The sequence below is a fragment of the Phocoena phocoena genome, chromosome 8 (genome assembly GCF_963924675.1).
Source record: "Phocoena phocoena chromosome 8, mPhoPho1.1, whole genome shotgun sequence".
Classification (NCBI taxonomy): Eukaryota; Metazoa; Chordata; class Mammalia; order Artiodactyla; family Phocoenidae; genus Phocoena; species Phocoena phocoena.
Genome location: NC_089226.1, coordinates 71,764,051 through 71,782,105, shown reverse-complemented (window position 1 = coordinate 71,782,105; position 18,055 = coordinate 71,764,051). Strand labels below are relative to the sequence as shown.

At 51.8% G+C, this 18,055-nt stretch overlaps 1 protein-coding gene across 1 annotated transcript in view; it reads right to left on the bottom strand.

Annotated features, from left to right (window-relative positions):
- Window positions 1-17,284, bottom strand: part of OTOG (otogelin) — an 84,962-nt gene extending 67,678 nt beyond the window's left edge. The window contains exons 1-15 of the mRNA XM_065882112.1: window positions 17,188-17,284; window positions 16,707-16,767; window positions 16,482-16,542; window positions 12,597-12,672; window positions 11,532-11,624; window positions 11,195-11,349; window positions 8,438-8,556; window positions 6,590-6,795; window positions 5,619-5,749; window positions 5,250-5,356; window positions 4,724-4,833; window positions 4,190-4,318; window positions 3,234-3,342; window positions 2,899-2,945; window positions 2,308-2,453 (exon numbers count right to left, since the gene is read on the bottom strand). Coding sequence (XP_065738184.1) covers window positions 2,308-2,453; window positions 2,899-2,945; window positions 3,234-3,342; window positions 4,190-4,318; window positions 4,724-4,833; window positions 5,250-5,356; window positions 5,619-5,749; window positions 6,590-6,795; window positions 8,438-8,556; window positions 11,195-11,349; window positions 11,532-11,624; window positions 12,597-12,672; window positions 16,482-16,542; window positions 16,707-16,767; window positions 17,188-17,284 — 1,647 coding nt within the window. The remainder of the gene's footprint in view (window positions 1-2,307; window positions 2,454-2,898; window positions 2,946-3,233; window positions 3,343-4,189; window positions 4,319-4,723; window positions 4,834-5,249; window positions 5,357-5,618; window positions 5,750-6,589; window positions 6,796-8,437; window positions 8,557-11,194; window positions 11,350-11,531; window positions 11,625-12,596; window positions 12,673-16,481; window positions 16,543-16,706; window positions 16,768-17,187) is intronic.
- Between the last annotated feature and the right edge of the window lie 771 nt (window positions 17,285-18,055).

The window sequence follows — 18,055 nt, the reverse complement described above, 5'->3', positions numbered from 1 at the left end:
AGATATACCATGTTCTTGGATTGGAAGAATCAATACTGTCAAAATGACTATACTACCCAAGGCAATCTACAGATTCAATGCAATCCCTATCAAATTACCAATGGCATTTTTCACAGAACTAGAACAAAAAATTTTTAATTTGTATGGAAATGCAAAAGGACCCAAATAGCCAAAGCAATCCTGAGAAAGGAAAACGGAGCTAGGGATTTCCCTGGTGGTGCAGTGGTTAAGAATCCTCCTGCCAATGCAGGGGACTCGGTTTCGAGCCCTGCTCCAGGAAGATCCCACATGCCACAGAGCAACTAAGCTCATGCGCCACAACTGCTGAGCCTGTGTGCCACAACTACTGAAGCCCACGTGCCTAGAGCCCCTGCTTCACAACAAGAGAAGCCACTGCGATGAGAAGCCCATGCACCACAACAAAGAGTAGCCCCCGCTTGCCACAACTAGAGAAAGCCCGTGTGCAGCAATGAAGACCCAATACAGCCAAAAATTAATTAATTAATTAATTTAAAAAAAGAAAAACAGAGCTGGAGGAATCAGGCTCCCTGACTTCAGACTATACTACAAAGCTCCAGCAATCAAAACAGTATGGTACTCATGCAAAAACAGAAATATAGATCAATGGAACAGGATAGAAAGCCCAGAAATAAACCTATGCACCTATGGTCAATTAATCTATGACAAAGGAAGCAAGAATATACAATGGAGAAAAGACAGTCTTTTCAATAAGTGGTGCTGGGAAAACTGGATAGCTACATGTAAAAGAATGAAGTTAGAACATTCTCTAACACTGTATACAAAAATAAACTCAAAATGGATTAAAGACCTAAATGTAAGGCTGGACACTATAAAACTCTAAGAGGAAAACATAGGCAGAACACTCTTTGACATAAGTTGCAGCAATATATTTTGTGATCCACCTTCTGGAGTAATGAAAATAAAAACAAAAATAAACAAATGGGACCTAATTAAACTTAAAAGCTTTTGCACAGCAAAGGAAACCATAAACAAAATGAAAAGACAACCCACAGAATGCGAGAAAATATTTGCAAATGAAGCAACTGACAAGGGATTAATCTCCAAAATATATAAATAGCTCATGCAGCTCTCTGTCAAAAAAAAAACCCAATCAAAAAATGGGCAGAATATCTAAATAGACATTTCTCCAAAGAAAACATACAGATGGATAAAAAAACACATGAAAAGGTGCTCAATATCACTAATTATCAGACAAATGCAAATCAAAACTACAATGAGGTATCACCTCACACCAGTCAAAATGGCCATCAAAAAGTCCACAAACAGTAAATGCTGGCGTGGATGTAGAGAAAAGGGAACCCTCCTACACTGTTGGTAGGGATGTAAATTGGTACAACCACTATGGAGAACAGTATGGAGCTTCCTTAAAAAAACTAAAAATAGAACTACCATATGATCCAGGAATCCTACTCCTGGGTATATTCCTGGAGAAAACCATAATTCAAAAAGATACATGCACCCCAATGTTCATTGCAGCACTATTCACAACAGCCAGGTCATGGAAGCAGCCTAAATGTCCATCAACAGAGGAATGGATAAAGAAGATGTAGTACATATATACAATGGAATATTACTCAGCCATAAAAAAGAATGAAATAATGCCATTTGCAGCAACACTGGATGGACCTAGAGATTATCATACTAGGTGAAGTAAGTCAGACAGAAAGACAAATATCATATGATATCACTCATATGTAGGATCTAATTTTTTTAAAATGATATAAATGAACTTATTTACAAAACAGCAACAGACTCACAGATTTTGAAAACTTATGGTTACCAAAGGGGGAATGTGGCGGGGGGCGGGGAGGGATAAATTAGGAGCTTGGGATTAACATACACACACTATTATATGTAAAATAGATAACCGACAAGTACCTACTGTACAGCACAGGGAACTCTACTCAACATTCTGTAATAACCTATATGAGAAAAGAATCTGAAAAAGAATGAATATATGTATATGTATACCTGAATCACTATGCTGTACACCTGAAAATGACACAACATTGTAAATCAGCTATATTTCAATAAAATTAAAAAAATAAAAAACAGTGAGGCCCAGGACAGGGAAGTGACTCTCAGCTAGCAGATGTTCTGGAGCCAGAACCCAGTCTGCTGCTCCCTGGCTCTGCCCAGAAAGAATGGACAGCAGGATGAGTGGGCTGTGGAAGGACCTGAGGCCCTGCCCTAAATCCCCAGCCTCTCTAGGGGGCGGCAGCCAGGGGTGGCTGGCTGGTTCAGGTCTGGGGTCCCAGCCCTTACCAGGCCACATGGGGCATTCTGCAGTGTCACTGTGAAGGTGCCCGAGGAGCGGCTCTTGGCGAGGATGTACTGACACGTGGCAGGGAACGTGTAGCGGCGGCCATCAAAGGTCGTGAAGTGGATGTCGCCAGTCACTGAACACTCGGCTGAGGGGCAGAGAAAGGCAGCTAACCCAGGGGAGCTGCCCCACAGGGAGTGCCTTGCCCTGCAGCTCTGAGCATGAAGAGAAGACGGCACCCTGTCCTCAGGTATGAGGGCAGTGTCTGGAGCCCTGCCTGCCCCCCGCCCAGGCCTGTCTGAAGGGAGATGCAGCCCTGCCCCGAGCATCTCCCTCTGACAGGAGACCAGGCCCCGAGCATGGAGACCAGTCTTGGTCCAGGCCCCCCATGCTCAGGAAGAAGCCCATGAAAAACCCTCCCTAACAGGGGTGGAGTAAAACCCCTTAATCAGGCAAAGCAGCTCTGAGGAAATGAAGAGGGGCGTGCTGAGCCAATGGAACTGAGTGACCACCCCACGCCAGCAGCAGAGCTTCCCTGCCCTAAAAGCTGTAGGACTGGTAGGGGGTGAGGTCCAAGATGGAGCCCGACATACCTGGGCAGACAGATGTGCTGCACAGCCACTTGCCCGCAGTGCATGTGCTGAAACACAGAGACCAGGAGGGCAGGGGCTCACCCCTCCAGGACTAGGATAGATGTCGGAGGGTTGCAGGGTCCGCAGAGCTCCTCCCCGCCCTCAGTTTTCCCAGCTCTAAAATGGGTGATGGAGATTCCACCCATAGAGTGGATATAATGAGATCTCCTGACTCAGAGATGCTGAGTGAGCACTCCCATGTGGGCAGGCTCCCAGATCCTGGAGGGGCAGCCCTGAGGGAAAGTCCCAGAAGTCATCGCCTCCCCCTTCCCCTCTCCCCAACAGTGGACACAGACCAGGTGTTGCAGTCTTCTTTCACCACAGAACCAGTCGGGTACAGGGTCCCGTGGAACTCACAGGGACACTCAGCTGGTGCCACGCAGCCCCCATCCTCGAAGATCAGCCCTAGGGTGACAGCAAAGGCCGACTTACCTCCATTCTTGTTCACAACACTTTCATGGCTCTCCAGGGTCTGTGAAAAACAGCACCTCACCCACACTCTTTCACCATCCAGCTCACTTTCAAACTTTCTCCTGTATAAATGATTAATCCCCTCTGAGCAAATAACCCCACTTCCAGACCTTTCTCAGAGAACAACCCAGCCCAAACAAAAGGCATACTGACTAGCTTCTCCTCCCCACCTCTCGAAAGCCTATCACTGCATCTAGAACCAGCTTAGGTGCCACCTCCTCCAGGAAGCCTTCCCTGACAGTCTCTCTTCTTGAAATGAATCCCTATATCTCTTCTTGTCTGAACTCCTGAGCTGGTCCTCACCAGATTATGCCTCAGACTAGAGTCATGTGTAAGTGTCTTATCACAGCAACCTGATTTTGATCCCTAAAGTCGATGACTGTATCTTTATACTTTTTATCCTAACCCCCAGCCTAGCCACGTGAGCCGCACACTGTAGATGTGCTACAAATGTGTACACCATACATCCACAGTATGTGGATGAATGTTTAAACAAATGCATGTGTGATAAATGAATAAATGAATGACTGAATGACTTGTCCTCATCTACGCACCTTAAAAAGCTCAGTCCCAATGAAATTAAATACCCTGATGAACCTCTCAAGAGCCACAGTTCTGCCCCTACCCTCACCTCCCTTAAGTCATCCATTCATTCATTAATTCACTTATTGTTTTTTCCTTCATTCATTCTGCAAACAAGCATCCTCTGAGCCCTTGCTCCATGCCCATCTGTGTCAGGCCAGGAAGAGGCTGCCAGGCAACCACACCACCCCTCGCATACCGTTGGGGCAGTAGCAGCCATCCACACAGGTTATCTCGCTGTCCACGCAGGATGCCCGGGGCTGGCAGGAGGCGGGGCAGCAGGCGATGCACTCGTTGTAGATAAAGGCCTTCTCCTTGCAGTGCACCGCTTGCAAGGAAGGGAGCAGTATGGCCTGACAGCTCCCTTCTGGCCCCAGCTCTGCCAGGACCCACCCAGGACCCACCCCAAGCCCTGGGGTGGGGGGTGGGAGGGCTTTGATTTTCCTGATTCCCCTAGTTCCAGTGGGAGCACCAGGTGACCAGGAAATTAGTGAGAGCCTGGGAGACGCTGAAAGCCACCCTCATCTCACTCGGTGGCCCCAGGCCAGTCCCTCCCTCTCTGAGCATCAGTTTTCCCATCTATCACATGCAGATGCAAACTTAGGGCTTAACACTCTGATAACTGTGGTTCTCAGCAGGACAGGACATTGAGCTGAGGCCTGGGAATGCCACCCACAGCCCCAGGACAGAACTTGTTGGAATCCCTCCCTGCCCACCGCCAGGCTGCACCTACCGCATGGCCGGAGCTGGTTCCTCCACCCCTGCAGGGGCTGACCTGCCTGGGCACATGCCCGGGCATACTCTGCCAGCGCCCGGCACCAGGTGGCTTCATCACCCGCTGATCTGTGCAGGGAAACCGAGGGTCACACTGGAGTGAGATCCACCCTGTAGCCAGCCCGCCAGCACCCGATAGAGACCGCCAGGGCTCAGGGCACCCTTCCTCGCCACGCAGCTGGGAAAGGGAGCCAGGGAAGGCAGCTAGGTATACAGACCCCTAGGCTGGAGGCAGGAAACCTGGGCTCTAGTCTCAACATTGCCCCTGACTTACGTGACCCTGAGTGGGTCAGGCCCCATTTCTGGGCCTCAGCTGAATGGGGAAGGTCTGTCCTATGCAGATAAGAGTATCAGAGCTTTGGGAAGCATATCTGTTAGGGTCTGGGATCATCAAGCTCAGTGGCCCAAGTGATGAACTCCCACCCCAGACTGGGAGAGGTCTCCCTTCAACCCAATACCGCCCGCCCCGCCGGCTCCCCACTCACTGGCAGAGATCGCTGGTACAGCTGGCCGTGAAGGGCAGAGGGCTGACATAGGCATGGCAGGCATCAAAGGGGGGCCGCAGCAGTGCCTCACAGCGGTCATACACACCCTGGGGCAAGGGCCAGGAGCCAGAGCTGGGGGCTGGCAGGGCCAGGTAAAGCCCTCTGACTTTGCCAGTCCCATACAGCACCCCAACTTGAGCCCGAGGGAGAGAAAGGGCCGGGTAGAGAGCAGACAGAAGGGGCATGGGCACCAACAACCCTGGGCCCCTGCAGCCAATGACTTCCCAAGAAGCAGAAGGAAACCAACCTAAGCCAGACACTAGGGTGGGGGTAGAGGCTGGAGTGGGGGGCTCTCCCCAGGATCCAGACCTGCATGGTTCCCAGGGTCTGCTGCAGGCACGGAGGGCGAGGCAGGGAGGAGGTCGTGGGCCCTGGAGGCTGGTTGGGGGCCCGCTCCTGCCAGCTGTGCACAAATTCAGCCACATCTTCCGTCAGCTTCCCTGTAGGGGAGAACTAGCATGACCACAGGTGGGGAGCCCGAGGGGAGGCAGATGGAGCCCAAGAGATGCCAAGAGGAAGGCAAGGAGTTGTAGGACCCAGCCTCGAGCTCCCATCCCAACCTGCATTTCCCTACGGAGCCGTTCTCCTGAAAAACCCATGTGGTAAGAATAGTCAAGAATGCTCAAGACCCTGTGAGTTCCCTGGAGTAGATCCCTCTGCTCTAAACTCTGGAAAGCAACACCATGCACTTGAAAGAGAATGAACGTGTGAGCCTGAACAAGCTCCCGTACCGCTCTGAGCCCGAGTCTCCCCACGTGTGAAACAGGGCAAAGGGTCCCCTTGTGAATTGATTGCAAGGACTATATGAGACCATGTGGGTAAAGTGTTCAGTGTGTCATGGCTGCTCAAAGGTGTCACTTCCCTCCTGGCCAGAGTCACCATGATGTGGCCTGAACCCTTCACTTTAACTTCTTGCCACTCCTGCTGGAGTCCTTCTCTTCCGGGCTCCCTCTAGCCCTCTGTGCCCTGCTGTCACCCCAGCCCCCTCCAGCCCCGACTCACCTTGCAGGGTCAGTGTCACCTAGCAAAGTGTCCATTAGAGCCTCACACAACCCTGGGAGACATTCTCATCATGGCTGTTTTACAGATGAGGAAACTGAGGTCCAGAGAGGTTAAAAGATGCCTGAGGCCACACACTTGGAAGGGGCCCCTGGCCTCCCAATGGGTCTTTAGTGCCATGACCCCAGGGTTCGGTCTTAAGTCCCTTTCCACCCCTTCCAGCCTGACCTGTCCTCCATCCCCACCAAAATCCCTTGGAGGCCACCTGCCCTGCCCCTCACCGTAGCTGGTCACCAGGTCGTCCTGGGGGTCGGCGTTGTTGTTCCCACACAGCCCGTGGGTCCAGCCCAGGAACTCTGGGCTCATTTTAATGTAGACGGCCGAGGTGCCATCCCAGGCCAGCGTGAAGGCCGACTGATGCCGCACGAGGACATAGCCAGCAAGCCGCTGCAGGCGCACGCTCCCCATCACATGTGGCAGCTGGACCCTGCAGGGCAAAGCCAGAGCTTCGGGGCATCCACACCACCTCCACCAGCCCAGTCCCTTCACCAAGGACCCACCACGTACACGGGACCTGCCTCACCCCACGGCCACTGGTACCACAGGGTGTGAGGTCCTTATTTTCCCTGCCCCTGACTTCTTGGGTGCCTGGAAGTCCACCATCAGAAAGCGGTTCTTTTGTTTTCAGAGTTTTAAAGTTGCTTTTTAAAATTGCAATTTTCTGGGACTTCCCTGGTGGTCCAGTGGGTAAGACTCCGTGCTCCCAATGCAGGGGGCCCAGGTTCGATCCCTGGTCAGGGAACTAGATCCCACATGCATGCTGCAACTAACACATGCGTGCCGCAACGAAGATCCAGTGCAGCCAAAATAAATAAATATATATATATATATTTTAAATAAAATAAAATTGCAATTTCCCTTGCTATCTGGAATCACAGTGAGGGCAATCATGGGATTTTGAGTACTAATAGTGGTGGCTTTTTATACCAAAATTATTGATGTATCTTTTATTGACAGTGCTTCAATAAACAAAGTGCAGTTCGTAAAGCGAAAAATAAAATAAAATAAAATTGCAATTTTCCTGGCAGGGATAAATCTTAGAGTGATTGAATTTGCCAGTTCCTTTCTCCTAGACAGGAGAGGTGGTATAAACAGACACCTATTTTGTTTATATTTTTGGTGGGGAGAAAGAAGGAGTAGGAAGAGAAACAGAAAAAGGCAAGAGAGAAGACAAACAGGGAATGAAAGAAAAGATGCAGGGCTACAGCAGTCTTGACACCTTCCCCATTTTACCGGCACAGGCTCGCCTAGCCAATCTGGAATTTGGCAACTTTCACCCGGCTGGAAATTAGGAGGAAGACAAATGAAGTGTCTAACCAGCCAAAGCTGGTACCAAAAGATCCATCTACCAATGCTTCTTTCACAGGAGAAACCCCTGGGCTTTCACTTCTACACTCAGCCCCAGAAAGCTTGGTTACCCAGTGTCCAGGTCTGAAGCAGGAAATAAAAAAGGGGAGAAGGGTCAGTGCAGGAAGGTCCCCCTGACAACAACATGAAGTGGCAGTGGACAGCAAGGGAAGGAAAGGCCAGTGAAGAAGAAATGCAAGAAAGATTTCAGGGAGGACCACAGTCTGGGGCCTTTTGGTGTACGAAGCTGGGACTTCACCCCTCGAGTGGTCCCTCAGGCATCCCTGATGTCCCAACAAGGTAAGTGACATTCAAAATGAGCCCAGGCCATCAGAAAAGGGTGAAAGTGTGCTCAGAATCTGCTCTGAGGATGCTTCAACTATGTATGATACACTCAGGAAGATTTCCTTCAACTTGTGAAAGAAAAGAAAATTCAGCATGCTTATAGTGGTAAATTCTCAGCGATCTGGGAAACTCTGCTATTTGCCTGAAAACCCACTGTCTAGAAATCCTGACAGTTCCAGAAAATTGTGAGGGACTCTTTCTGCAAACCCAGCTGACTAGAAACCCAGCTGGCCTGCCAGTACGCTTCTGCCCTGGTGTGCTGCTGTTTGCCCCCTGAAAACAATTTCCTTGAGGCTTGAGAAGGGAAGATGCTTACCCATCCACCACCACCCATGCCAGGGAGTAGGGGAGCTCAAGGCAGAAGACATTACAGTTACCTTATGCCTCCATGGGTGACCTCCTTGGCCAGATGGATCTCCTGCTCACCCGCTAAGAAGAGGCTGACAGACCTGGAGCAGGTGTAGGGGAAAGAGCCACACTGCGGGTCGTTGTGCACCTGGTGGGGGAGAAGGGGCGGTTCGGAGGCCAGTGTGCAGGTTCCTGCCATACACCTGGCCCCGAGCTTCGGTTGTGGGCCCAGGGGCACCCTGTTGAGCTTCCACTAATGCCAACAGCCTGACTGCTGCGTGCCAAGCTCGTTTCCTCTGTGATGTCTCCCAGTCCCCACAATACCACAGGAAGGTCAGAGCTCTCATCATCTGCATTTCAGAGAGGAGGCAACTGGCGCTCAGAGAGGTGAAGGGACACACACAGCCAGGATTCTAATCCAAGTGTGCTGTCTTCCTATTTCCAGACTTTTCTGTTTATCCATCCCAGGTTATCTCATTGGATTGAAAGCCCAGTTACACGCTCACACCATCTCACACTCATACAAACCACACACACACACATCTCATATGTATATCACAGGGCACTCTCAAAGCACACACTATAAACACACACTCCTACCACAACCCTGGCAGATACAGCCTAGCCCTTGCCTGCACACACAGGCACACATGTCACGCCTGTGCTGCGTGTCACATACATGTCTCCTCTGCCCCCTGCTCAGACAGAACCTATACATCCAAGGCCATAGGACCCAAGGAGGGGAGGGATGGGGTTCCCAGAGTTTAGGGAAAACTCTGAAAATGTCAATCTGCCAAATGTGGAAACCCATCCCATGAGTGAGCAAACCTTCCACTAGGGGCTTCCCTGGTGGTGCAGTGGTTCGGAATCCACCTGTCAGTGCAGGGGACAAGGGTTCGAGCCCTGGTCCGGGAAGATCCCACATGCTGCGGAGCAACTAAGCCCATGCCCCACAGCTACTGAACCTGTGCTCTAGAGTTCGCGAGCCACAACTACTGAGCCTGTGTGCCACAACTACTGAAGCCCGCACACCTAGAGCCTGTGCTCCGCAACAAGAGAAGCCACTGCAATGAGAAGCCCGCGCACCGCAATGAAGAGTAGCCCCCGCTCGCTGCAAGTAGAGAAAGCCTGCGCACAGCAACGAAGACCCAATGCAGCCATAAATAAATAAAAAAACAAACAAACAAACCAACCTTCCACTAGATTATCATTAAATGTGGTTAAGCAGCCTGGAGCCATTTCAACTAAAAGTGGGACCTGTGAAAGCCATTCCATAGTCTAAATATTTTTCAAACTTTTGTGACCATGACCCATAGTGAGAAATATATACACATATAAATAAAAGTTTTACAAAATAATATTACCACTATTAATGTGTAATGCATCCTTATGATATTTTCTATTTATAGTCTCTTTTTTCTTTCTTTCTTTTTTCTTTTTTCTTTTTAGGCTGGTTATGACTCATTAAGTTCATTTCATAACCCACGAATGTGTGGCATCCCATTGGTCTAAGTAATTGTGACATATCCATCAATGAAATGACACAGCCATGATGTGTGATATCCATGATACCCCGAGGCAAAGCGGGGAGAGTTGGTCAGGGTTCCCAGTGCATCCAGGGCATAGCCCCCAGGCAGCCTCTTGGCAGGTCTATGCCTGAGACAGAAGGGGCACACCCAGCTGGCAGAGGGGTGACACTGAGCACCAGGATCTCCCCTATCAACCAACCCCTTGGCCTTAACTCCGCACTGGCCAAGGTGCCCTCCAGCAGAGCTGACTCCCCAAGTAGACTCTTCTCCAGGTAGAGAGCTGTGCCTGAAGGTGACTGCCCACTTGACACAAAGGGTAAACGTGAAAATCAGGTCTGCCCAACAGTGAGTCTCACACGTGTTCATATACCAGACAACTTTTACTGAGCATTAATCCAGGTACTGGGAACAGCAGTTGAAAAGACATACTTCCTGCCTAGAAAGCTTATATCTGGAGAGTAGGACCAGAAACAGACCTTTGTAAGAGAAACACAATGACAGGGTAATGATGCAGAACTTTGGTTCCACAGAAAGGAGCCCCTGAGCCCACTCAGAAGGTCAGAGCATGCAGAAAGGCTTCTTAGAGGAGATCATCCTAAAGTGAGAATCCAGGACCTCTACCATTTCCTCCGTGGCACCATGCTCTTTCTTATCTAAGGTCCGTAGCACCCAATGTTCCGTTGGCCTAGAATGTTCTCACATCTGCCCCCACCCCAACCCCTTCACTTGGCTAGCTCTAATTCATTCTTCAAATCCCAACTTAAATATCACTTCCTCCAAGAAGCCCTCCCTGATCACCATCCTTCCCAATAAGCAAGGTTAGGTTTTCCGTCACATGCTCTTCTAGCATTTGGAACTTCTCTACTGCACTCAGTTGCACTTGAAATGATTCATTTGACTTGATGTCTGTTTTCCCCGTTAGACTATAAGTTCCATAAGGACAGAGACCACATCTGTGTCTTTGTTCACAGAGCCAGCAACAGGCCTTGTGGCAGGAAAAGAGTATAATTACGCACTTAATAAATACTTGGTGAGTGAGAGACTAAGTGAATGAATGGCCAGGGGCAACCAGTAATGGGTGGGTAAGTGAGAACCGTGGAGCCCTCAGCTCACTCCAGGTGCAGATGTCCTGGGTGGGAGCTGGGAGGGGAAAAGAAGGTGCCAGCCTCTCTAACCATGACAAGTAGATCCCAAGCCAGCCCAGCCTTCAGGGCCTAGTGGAACCTTCCTAGACAGGCAGGGCAGGGAACGCCTCACCTGGACTGAGAAGGTCTGCCCCTCGGGTTCATGGCGCCCCACCAGGGTGTAGCTGCCCTTCCCAGACAGGTAGTAGTAGAGGCCATCAAATGTCTCCACGTGATGCTGTCCCCACGCCCTGCAGATGCTGTCCCGTTCAGGGCCGACATTGTACACTGAGCCAGAGAAAAAAGAAGCTGTCTATGTAGCAGCAGTTGGCACCGAGCCAGAGGCCAGTGGGTTCCAGCCCTGGCGGGGCCACCCCCACTCCCCTCCAGCCCAGAGCCCCACGTCTCAGGCCCGCAGATTTCCCTGTACCCGTGGCCCCTCTCGGAGGTGGGATGGAGCCCAGACCCACCCATCTGGCAGCGCGGCCCAGTGGCATTGAAGCGTCTGCAGTCGCAGAAGGCCGGGTGCACACACTCACCCCCGTTGAAGCAGGAGAACAAGTCTGCAAGGGAGACAGAAGGCAGCTTCCCATCAAGCCAAGATTGGCAGAACCCATCGGGGCAGCACCTCCCTCAGGCTGGGACCCCAGGCCCCAGCCCTCCCAGAGCTACATGGAACTCAAATCCCCATCACAGGTAGCCCCAGCTTTCCTCAGTAGCTAGCTTTAATGGCGGCAGGAGTAGGGCACCTCAGACGGCTGCCCCGCCCCATCCCTAGCAGGCTGTGGGGTGGGGTCTCAGAGTACCTGCCTTCTGTATGTACCAAGTGGCCCCCAGGCCAGCTCCACCTAGGCCTTCAGCTTCCTAAGCTAAAAGTTCTTGGCCACCAGGCAAGGCAGGCAGAACTACGAACATGCAGCATGTGGGGTGAGCAGGGAGACTGCCCAGAGATCTTCATGTATTGCTCTTCCTTGCTGTTCCATAAGCTCCGGGAAAGAGTCCAGGGCATAAACCAAGGTTAGGGGAGGGGCCGCACACGTGGAATGTAGTGGAAAGGAAGGCCACAGAGGATGAGAGGACAAAGCAGAGTGTAGTGAAGGAAGGAGCCATGATGTGAGAAGAGGGGCCACAGACAGAGGCCAGATGAGGGGAGAGGCCATGGACACAGGACAGGCGAAGGGAGAGGCCGTGGGCATAGGACAGGGCAAGGGGAGAGGCCACAGAAAGTAGAAAGAGGCTACAGACACAGGGTGACGTAGAGAAGGAAAAACAACCACTAAACAAGAAGCTCGGTCTCTCTGGAGTCAGACAGTGTGAGGCAGACAGCCACAGAGCCATGGTCATCAGCACAGGACACTTCCTCAGCCAGGAAGGAGAAAGCAGAGTGGAGCTGGAGGCTGGGGCTGGGGTCGGTGAAAAGAGACCCCATGCAGGGAAAAGAGGTCCCAGGAGGCCCCGAGAGGAGTCTGGGCCTGCGCTCACAGGGCTTTCTGCAGGCCAGGGCCTCCCACGGGCCACAGGGAGGGGGCACTTACAAGAAGGTGCACATTTGGCCCGATGGAGTCGTCTTTCCCAGGAAGACATGGCCAAGGAGTCCAGGGCTTCAGCCTCCTTTTAAAGACAGGAGAAGGAAGCGAACGCAGTCAAGGGCTGACCTCAGGGAGCAGCCTTCCCGGCAGTCACAGCCCTTCCTGCCCCTCAGCTGGAGGGAGGCAGGCCCTTTGCCGCTTGGTGCCTCAGTCACCCAACTTCCCCAGACCCCCCTCTGAGAGGTCTGCAAGGCAGGATTTTCAGGCCTGTCCTAGGTCCGGAGGAGTGAGGCCTGGTTTACACCCTCCCAAGTGGCGTCGTGGTGGCAGGCTGGGGAGGCCTGTAGCCTGAACACACCTGCTGCTCTCCATGCTCCAGTGTGTCGTCCCCCCCGCCACCGCCTCCCCAGCGCCTTCCCTCCTTAGTAAACCTCTGTGTCCTCCACGGCCTGGAACAAAACCCCCTTGTCTGGAGAACAAACACGACACCTCCTCACCACAGAAACCACATGGGGCAGAGCTAAGAAACAAAGGCAGCCCCTCACCCCAGGGCAGGGGGGCATCACTCCGACCCCCCCACCCAACATTTTGGACTCTTCTAACAGCAAACACAGTGCCTCACACATCACCACCGGCTGTCCTCAGAGCTCAGCTCTGAGTCAGGACTCTCCCTGAGAGCACACATCCGAGGACACAGGCAAAGCCCTGTGAGACCCTATATCCCAGACCAGAAGCCCCAATGCACGGTCTCCAGAGATACAAAGCATCTGAAATCAGGACTGCCCGAACATCACGTGTGTTCAGTCACCACACGGCTAGCCGCCCTCTCAGGACTCCAGCCCGAGGTGTCTAACGTGACCTCACCTGGGACTGGGACCCTGGGCACAGTAGGCTCCTCCCTCTCAGGACCTCAGCCCCCTCATTAGTACAACTTCCCAGACTGGGTGCCCGGTCCGGCCCAGGGATGGTGAACGGGAGCACGTGTTCTTGCTCACAGGGCCAGCGAGGCACAAACCACACTGAGGGTGCTTGTCTCACATGTTTTCTCCCTCACTGTCACCTCTGCGTCCCCAGGCTGAATCCCCAGCCTCTAGCAAAGGACTTGGAGCACAGGAAGTATGCAGAGCACCTGATCCCTGGAGCCCAACCCCAGCTCTTTGCACCTCCTGCAGGCACCCACCCCCTCCCCCTTCACTGTCCTGCTGACCCCCTCGGAGGTCACTGGCCCTCCTCGACCAGGTATCAGTGTTCTCACTCCCTGGTTCCTGGGTCCTCCCAGTTCTCCTTACTCTGTAGATCCAGGCTGAGCCCAAGGAGTCAGGCTTCCCACCCTGGTAGTAGTCGGTCTCACAGGGCCTCAAAGACCACCGGCAATGGAAGAGAGCAGCCGGGGAAAGGCTCATCACCAACATCCCCCAGGCCTGCAGAGCTTAATTCAACTTGGTCCCTGTGCCTCTCCCCTCCTCGCCCCCCTCTCCCCCAGATGTGGCCCCTGAGATCGGCCTTGTGAGGGTAAGACAGCCTGTGCTGCAAAAAGTCGAGGCCATTTTCTGGAGAAGAATTTTAAATCCTGTCCAGATGATTCACCTTCAGTATAGATCAGGAGCTCTTAATCATTTTTATGCAATGAACCCCTCTGACAATCTAGTGAGGCTTACGGGCCCCTTCTTGGAATAAATGTTTCTAAATACGTAATATGAGACATAAGATGACAAAGGAAATCAAACATATTGCAATGCATTATCAAATATTTTATAAAACTGGGTGACAAAGGAAATCAAACATATTGCAATGCATTATCAAATATTTTATAAAACTGGGTGACAGTAATATTTGTGCTTCTTTATTAATACGCTAAATCACAAGACCCAGCAGCAGGCCGTGTCACTGCCAGAATCTGGGGGCAGTGAGCCAGAAATGAGATGTGGAGATAGCAACAATGATTGCAAGGCGATAGGAAAATATCTGTGGTTTCCACCGGTGACAGTCACAGACACTGTTATCATGCTGTGGTCTGTAGCCTCTAGTAATAATTAAAGGGAAGGCTAAATTTCAGTTCCATTGAGGAACAAATGCATTTTTCCCCCATCCAAGTTCATGGACTCCTGGTCTACACCATCAATTCTCTGGAGAACGGCTGAGCTCTGTAGAGTGAGGCAGCACTGAAATGAAGGGTGGTGGTCTACCGGTCTGAGAAACCCCTCCCTCACTGAAGAGGGCACTCCAGGCAGAAGCCCTCAAAGGATCCCCAGGTTCACTTTCTAACTAGTAGCCTCATTCCTCCCCACCCTCCTCCCACTCCAGCAGCGTTAAAGGAGGGCCATTCTAACCCCTTGTTTGCTCTAAGGAGTAACGTGAGAAACCTACTGGGGTTGCCAGTAGGTTGGTCTAGATGCTTCCCCAAGGAAAAGAAGGGGAGGCCTACCCTGGAATCCAGCAAGGAAAGAAGCCCACTAGGGGAATGAGATGCTTGGGGAAGGATCATTACCCCACTAAAATACAGGGATTCCTGGGGTCTGGAGGGGCATTCATGATACGGGGGAACAGGCTGGCTCCATCTGGAGACCTTGCTCTGCTGTGCCCTGAGGGCCCTGGCAAATCATTCACCTACCTCAATTTCCCCATCTATAAAAAGAATGATAAAAAAATTTTTAAATAAAATAAAAATAAATAAAAAGAGTGATGACATTATCTTTCAATTCAAACTGTACCTGACTGTGATTCTAAAACTTGGGGTCTGAGGAAATGGGCAAAAGAGAAAAAAAAACCCATATAATCCAGACATTAGAAAATAAGCATGCCCTTAGTAGATGCAAACTATTAGATACAGAATAGATAACAAGGTCCTACTGTATAGGACAGGGAACTATATTCAATATCCTGAGATAAACCATAATGGAAAAGAATATGAAAAAAAATGTATGTATATGTATAACTGAGTCTCTTTGCTGTACAGCAGAAATTAACACAACATTGTAAATCAACTATACTTCAATTAAAAAAGAAAAGAAAAGAAAAGAAGTATGCCCCCTCCTACCTTGGGGTCTTCATATCTATTTCCAAAGGGCAGGTATTTGGGGCACACTGTATTCTTTTATAAATGATGCTCCCATCCTACTGGCACAAGGAGCTCCCCACAGCTGATCCCCAGAGCCAGGGTGCGTGAACTGAGGCTCGAGATTCTCTGGGGGACCTGGCTTTGGGTGGGCTGAATTTGTAACGTGTCTGTGGTTGTAGAAAGGAGACAAATGCAGGCCAGGATTAGAAAGAAAAATTGAGTCACCTGATCCAGAGACCGAAGAAGTTTGGCAAAGAGAGAGAACAAAGCACCACCTCTCCCTAATGCACGGAGGAGCTGGGGAAGGTAGGCAACAGTGAATGGTCAAGACTCAGAGGATGGTAGTCAGGGATCTGTTTCTCAACCAACCCTTCCTTGCAAACCCCACCAAGTGGCCCGGCTTTTGTCTCTCCTCTCAAGGCAGCACTCCTGGGGCACTGCTCAGGGATGAAGAAGGGCCTCTGACAGGGTTTAGACCAGGCAGGGAAAAGAGACTACACTCTTCCAAACTCTCACCTTCCTACTTTCACCAAGGGAAGGAAAGAGCTCAGCTGTCTCCTGATAGCACCTTTGTGCCCTCCTCCCCTAAAAAACAATTTTTAAATAAATAAATAGATAAACTGGCTACAGGGCCCCAAGAGATTAGGAAAGTGGGAGTAGAGGCATCCTATAAATTTGCATACTTCAAACACATTCTAGGAATCTTGTTTGTTCCCTCTGAGTAACTGCAAAGACACCCTTCCTGCAACCTACAGAGCTCCCTGCCAGCCTCAAACCCAGAGAGAAATAAGCCCCTGCCCAGTGAAGCCTCCCTTCCCCAGGCCTCCCCTTACCTGGCCTCCCATCACTGTTGTAGCATCCCCTATGGCAAGGATCGCCTCCTGATGGCTGTGGCTAGATGAGAAACAAGCCTGGCATGGGTGAGGGGATAGGAGTGGGCCATGCCTCCCCACCACCCCCAGGCCCATCCCACCCTCTGTGCTAACCCCTGGGGTCACCCACGCCAGGAATAAAGATGGAACCAGTGAGTGGGGCAGCACAAGCTCTTGCCTACTCACCTGGGATCCTGGGCTGGCTCAGGCTGCAGCTCTGCATTGCCCCAGGGTGCGGGTGCTGCGGCTGGGGAGCGGGATTACTCTCTACTCAAGCGATGCCTCCCACCACCCGCTCCCCACCTGCTAGGAAGCCTCTCTCACACCCCATTCTCTCTCCCTGCAGCCTTCTCAAATCCTTTCTCCCCCTCCCTGGCGACTCTTCTCCAACAAGGGTCTCCCTCCTCCTTCCCACTCTCTGTGCCCCAGTTCTCTCTGGTTCCCCCCACTTGGGTCTCTTCCACCCTGCCCAGCTTGAGAGCCATTCCCCTGGTTGTGGCTGACCTTTCTTTCCTTCTGCGGTCCCTCTCCCCCGACCCACTCCCTGGCTGTCCCCCTGCCCTCCCTCAAACCTTCTTTCTTTCCTGCCTCTCTCCAACTTGCTCAGGCCCGTCCCCCTAAACGTTCCCCCAGCCCCCTGGGGTCCCCTAGTCCACACCCGTCTCACCGAGAGACTGTAGCGGCAGGGACTCCCCTGCCGGCTCACTCCGGGGCAGCCAGACGCAAGCGACTAGCAGGCAGAACGCGGGCGCCGGGGCCCCCATAGGGGCACGCGGGGACTAGGAAGCCTGAGCGAACGGCCAGGGTCCCGAGTGCCTCTCCCGCGAAGGCAGGGTAACACCTACTCGTAGGAGGCTGCCGTCCCTCTCGCTCTCTTGCCCTGGGCCTCCCTTCGCCCCGCCTCCCAGGCTCTTGGCTCCGCCCTGAGCTAGAGTGACAGGACTGCCCAGCTCATTACCATAATTTAGGCGCCTGGCCGTGGCCCCGCCTTTGCCCTTCTTGGCGTTAGGCTGCACCTCCCCAGGGGAGGCTGGATTCAGATCGCTCAGCCCTAAGTCCCTTGGGGGAGCAAGGAGGCAGTCTGTGCAACTTCCAACATCCCTTGCTCCTCAGAGATCCCTGGCTCTGGAACCTGGGTTTCCGAAGCCCCTAACACCAGAGACCCAAGATGCCGGTATGAGTCTGGTCCTATGCACTCCTTTTACAAAGGTCCCGGGACATGCTACTCCGTGGTCAGTGGCAGACCAGGGCTCAGGCCTGTGGAGTCCTAGCCTGTGCTCCCACCACTCCCCACTACAGCCTCCTGAGTCCCCAAGTCCCCACCCTACCCCCAGTTTTGAACACCTCTAGAGAATGGATCATGGCTTAATCCTCTGTATGTCCAGCACTAGCTCAGGCCCCAGCTTGGGGAATGTTGACTGAGTGACAGAAGTGCCTCACACTCCCATATTATTGCTCCCATCAAGGCCATACTTTGACAAAACAACTTTAATTTTGTGAACAAGATACCTTCTCTGTCCAGGGGGAATTTTAAA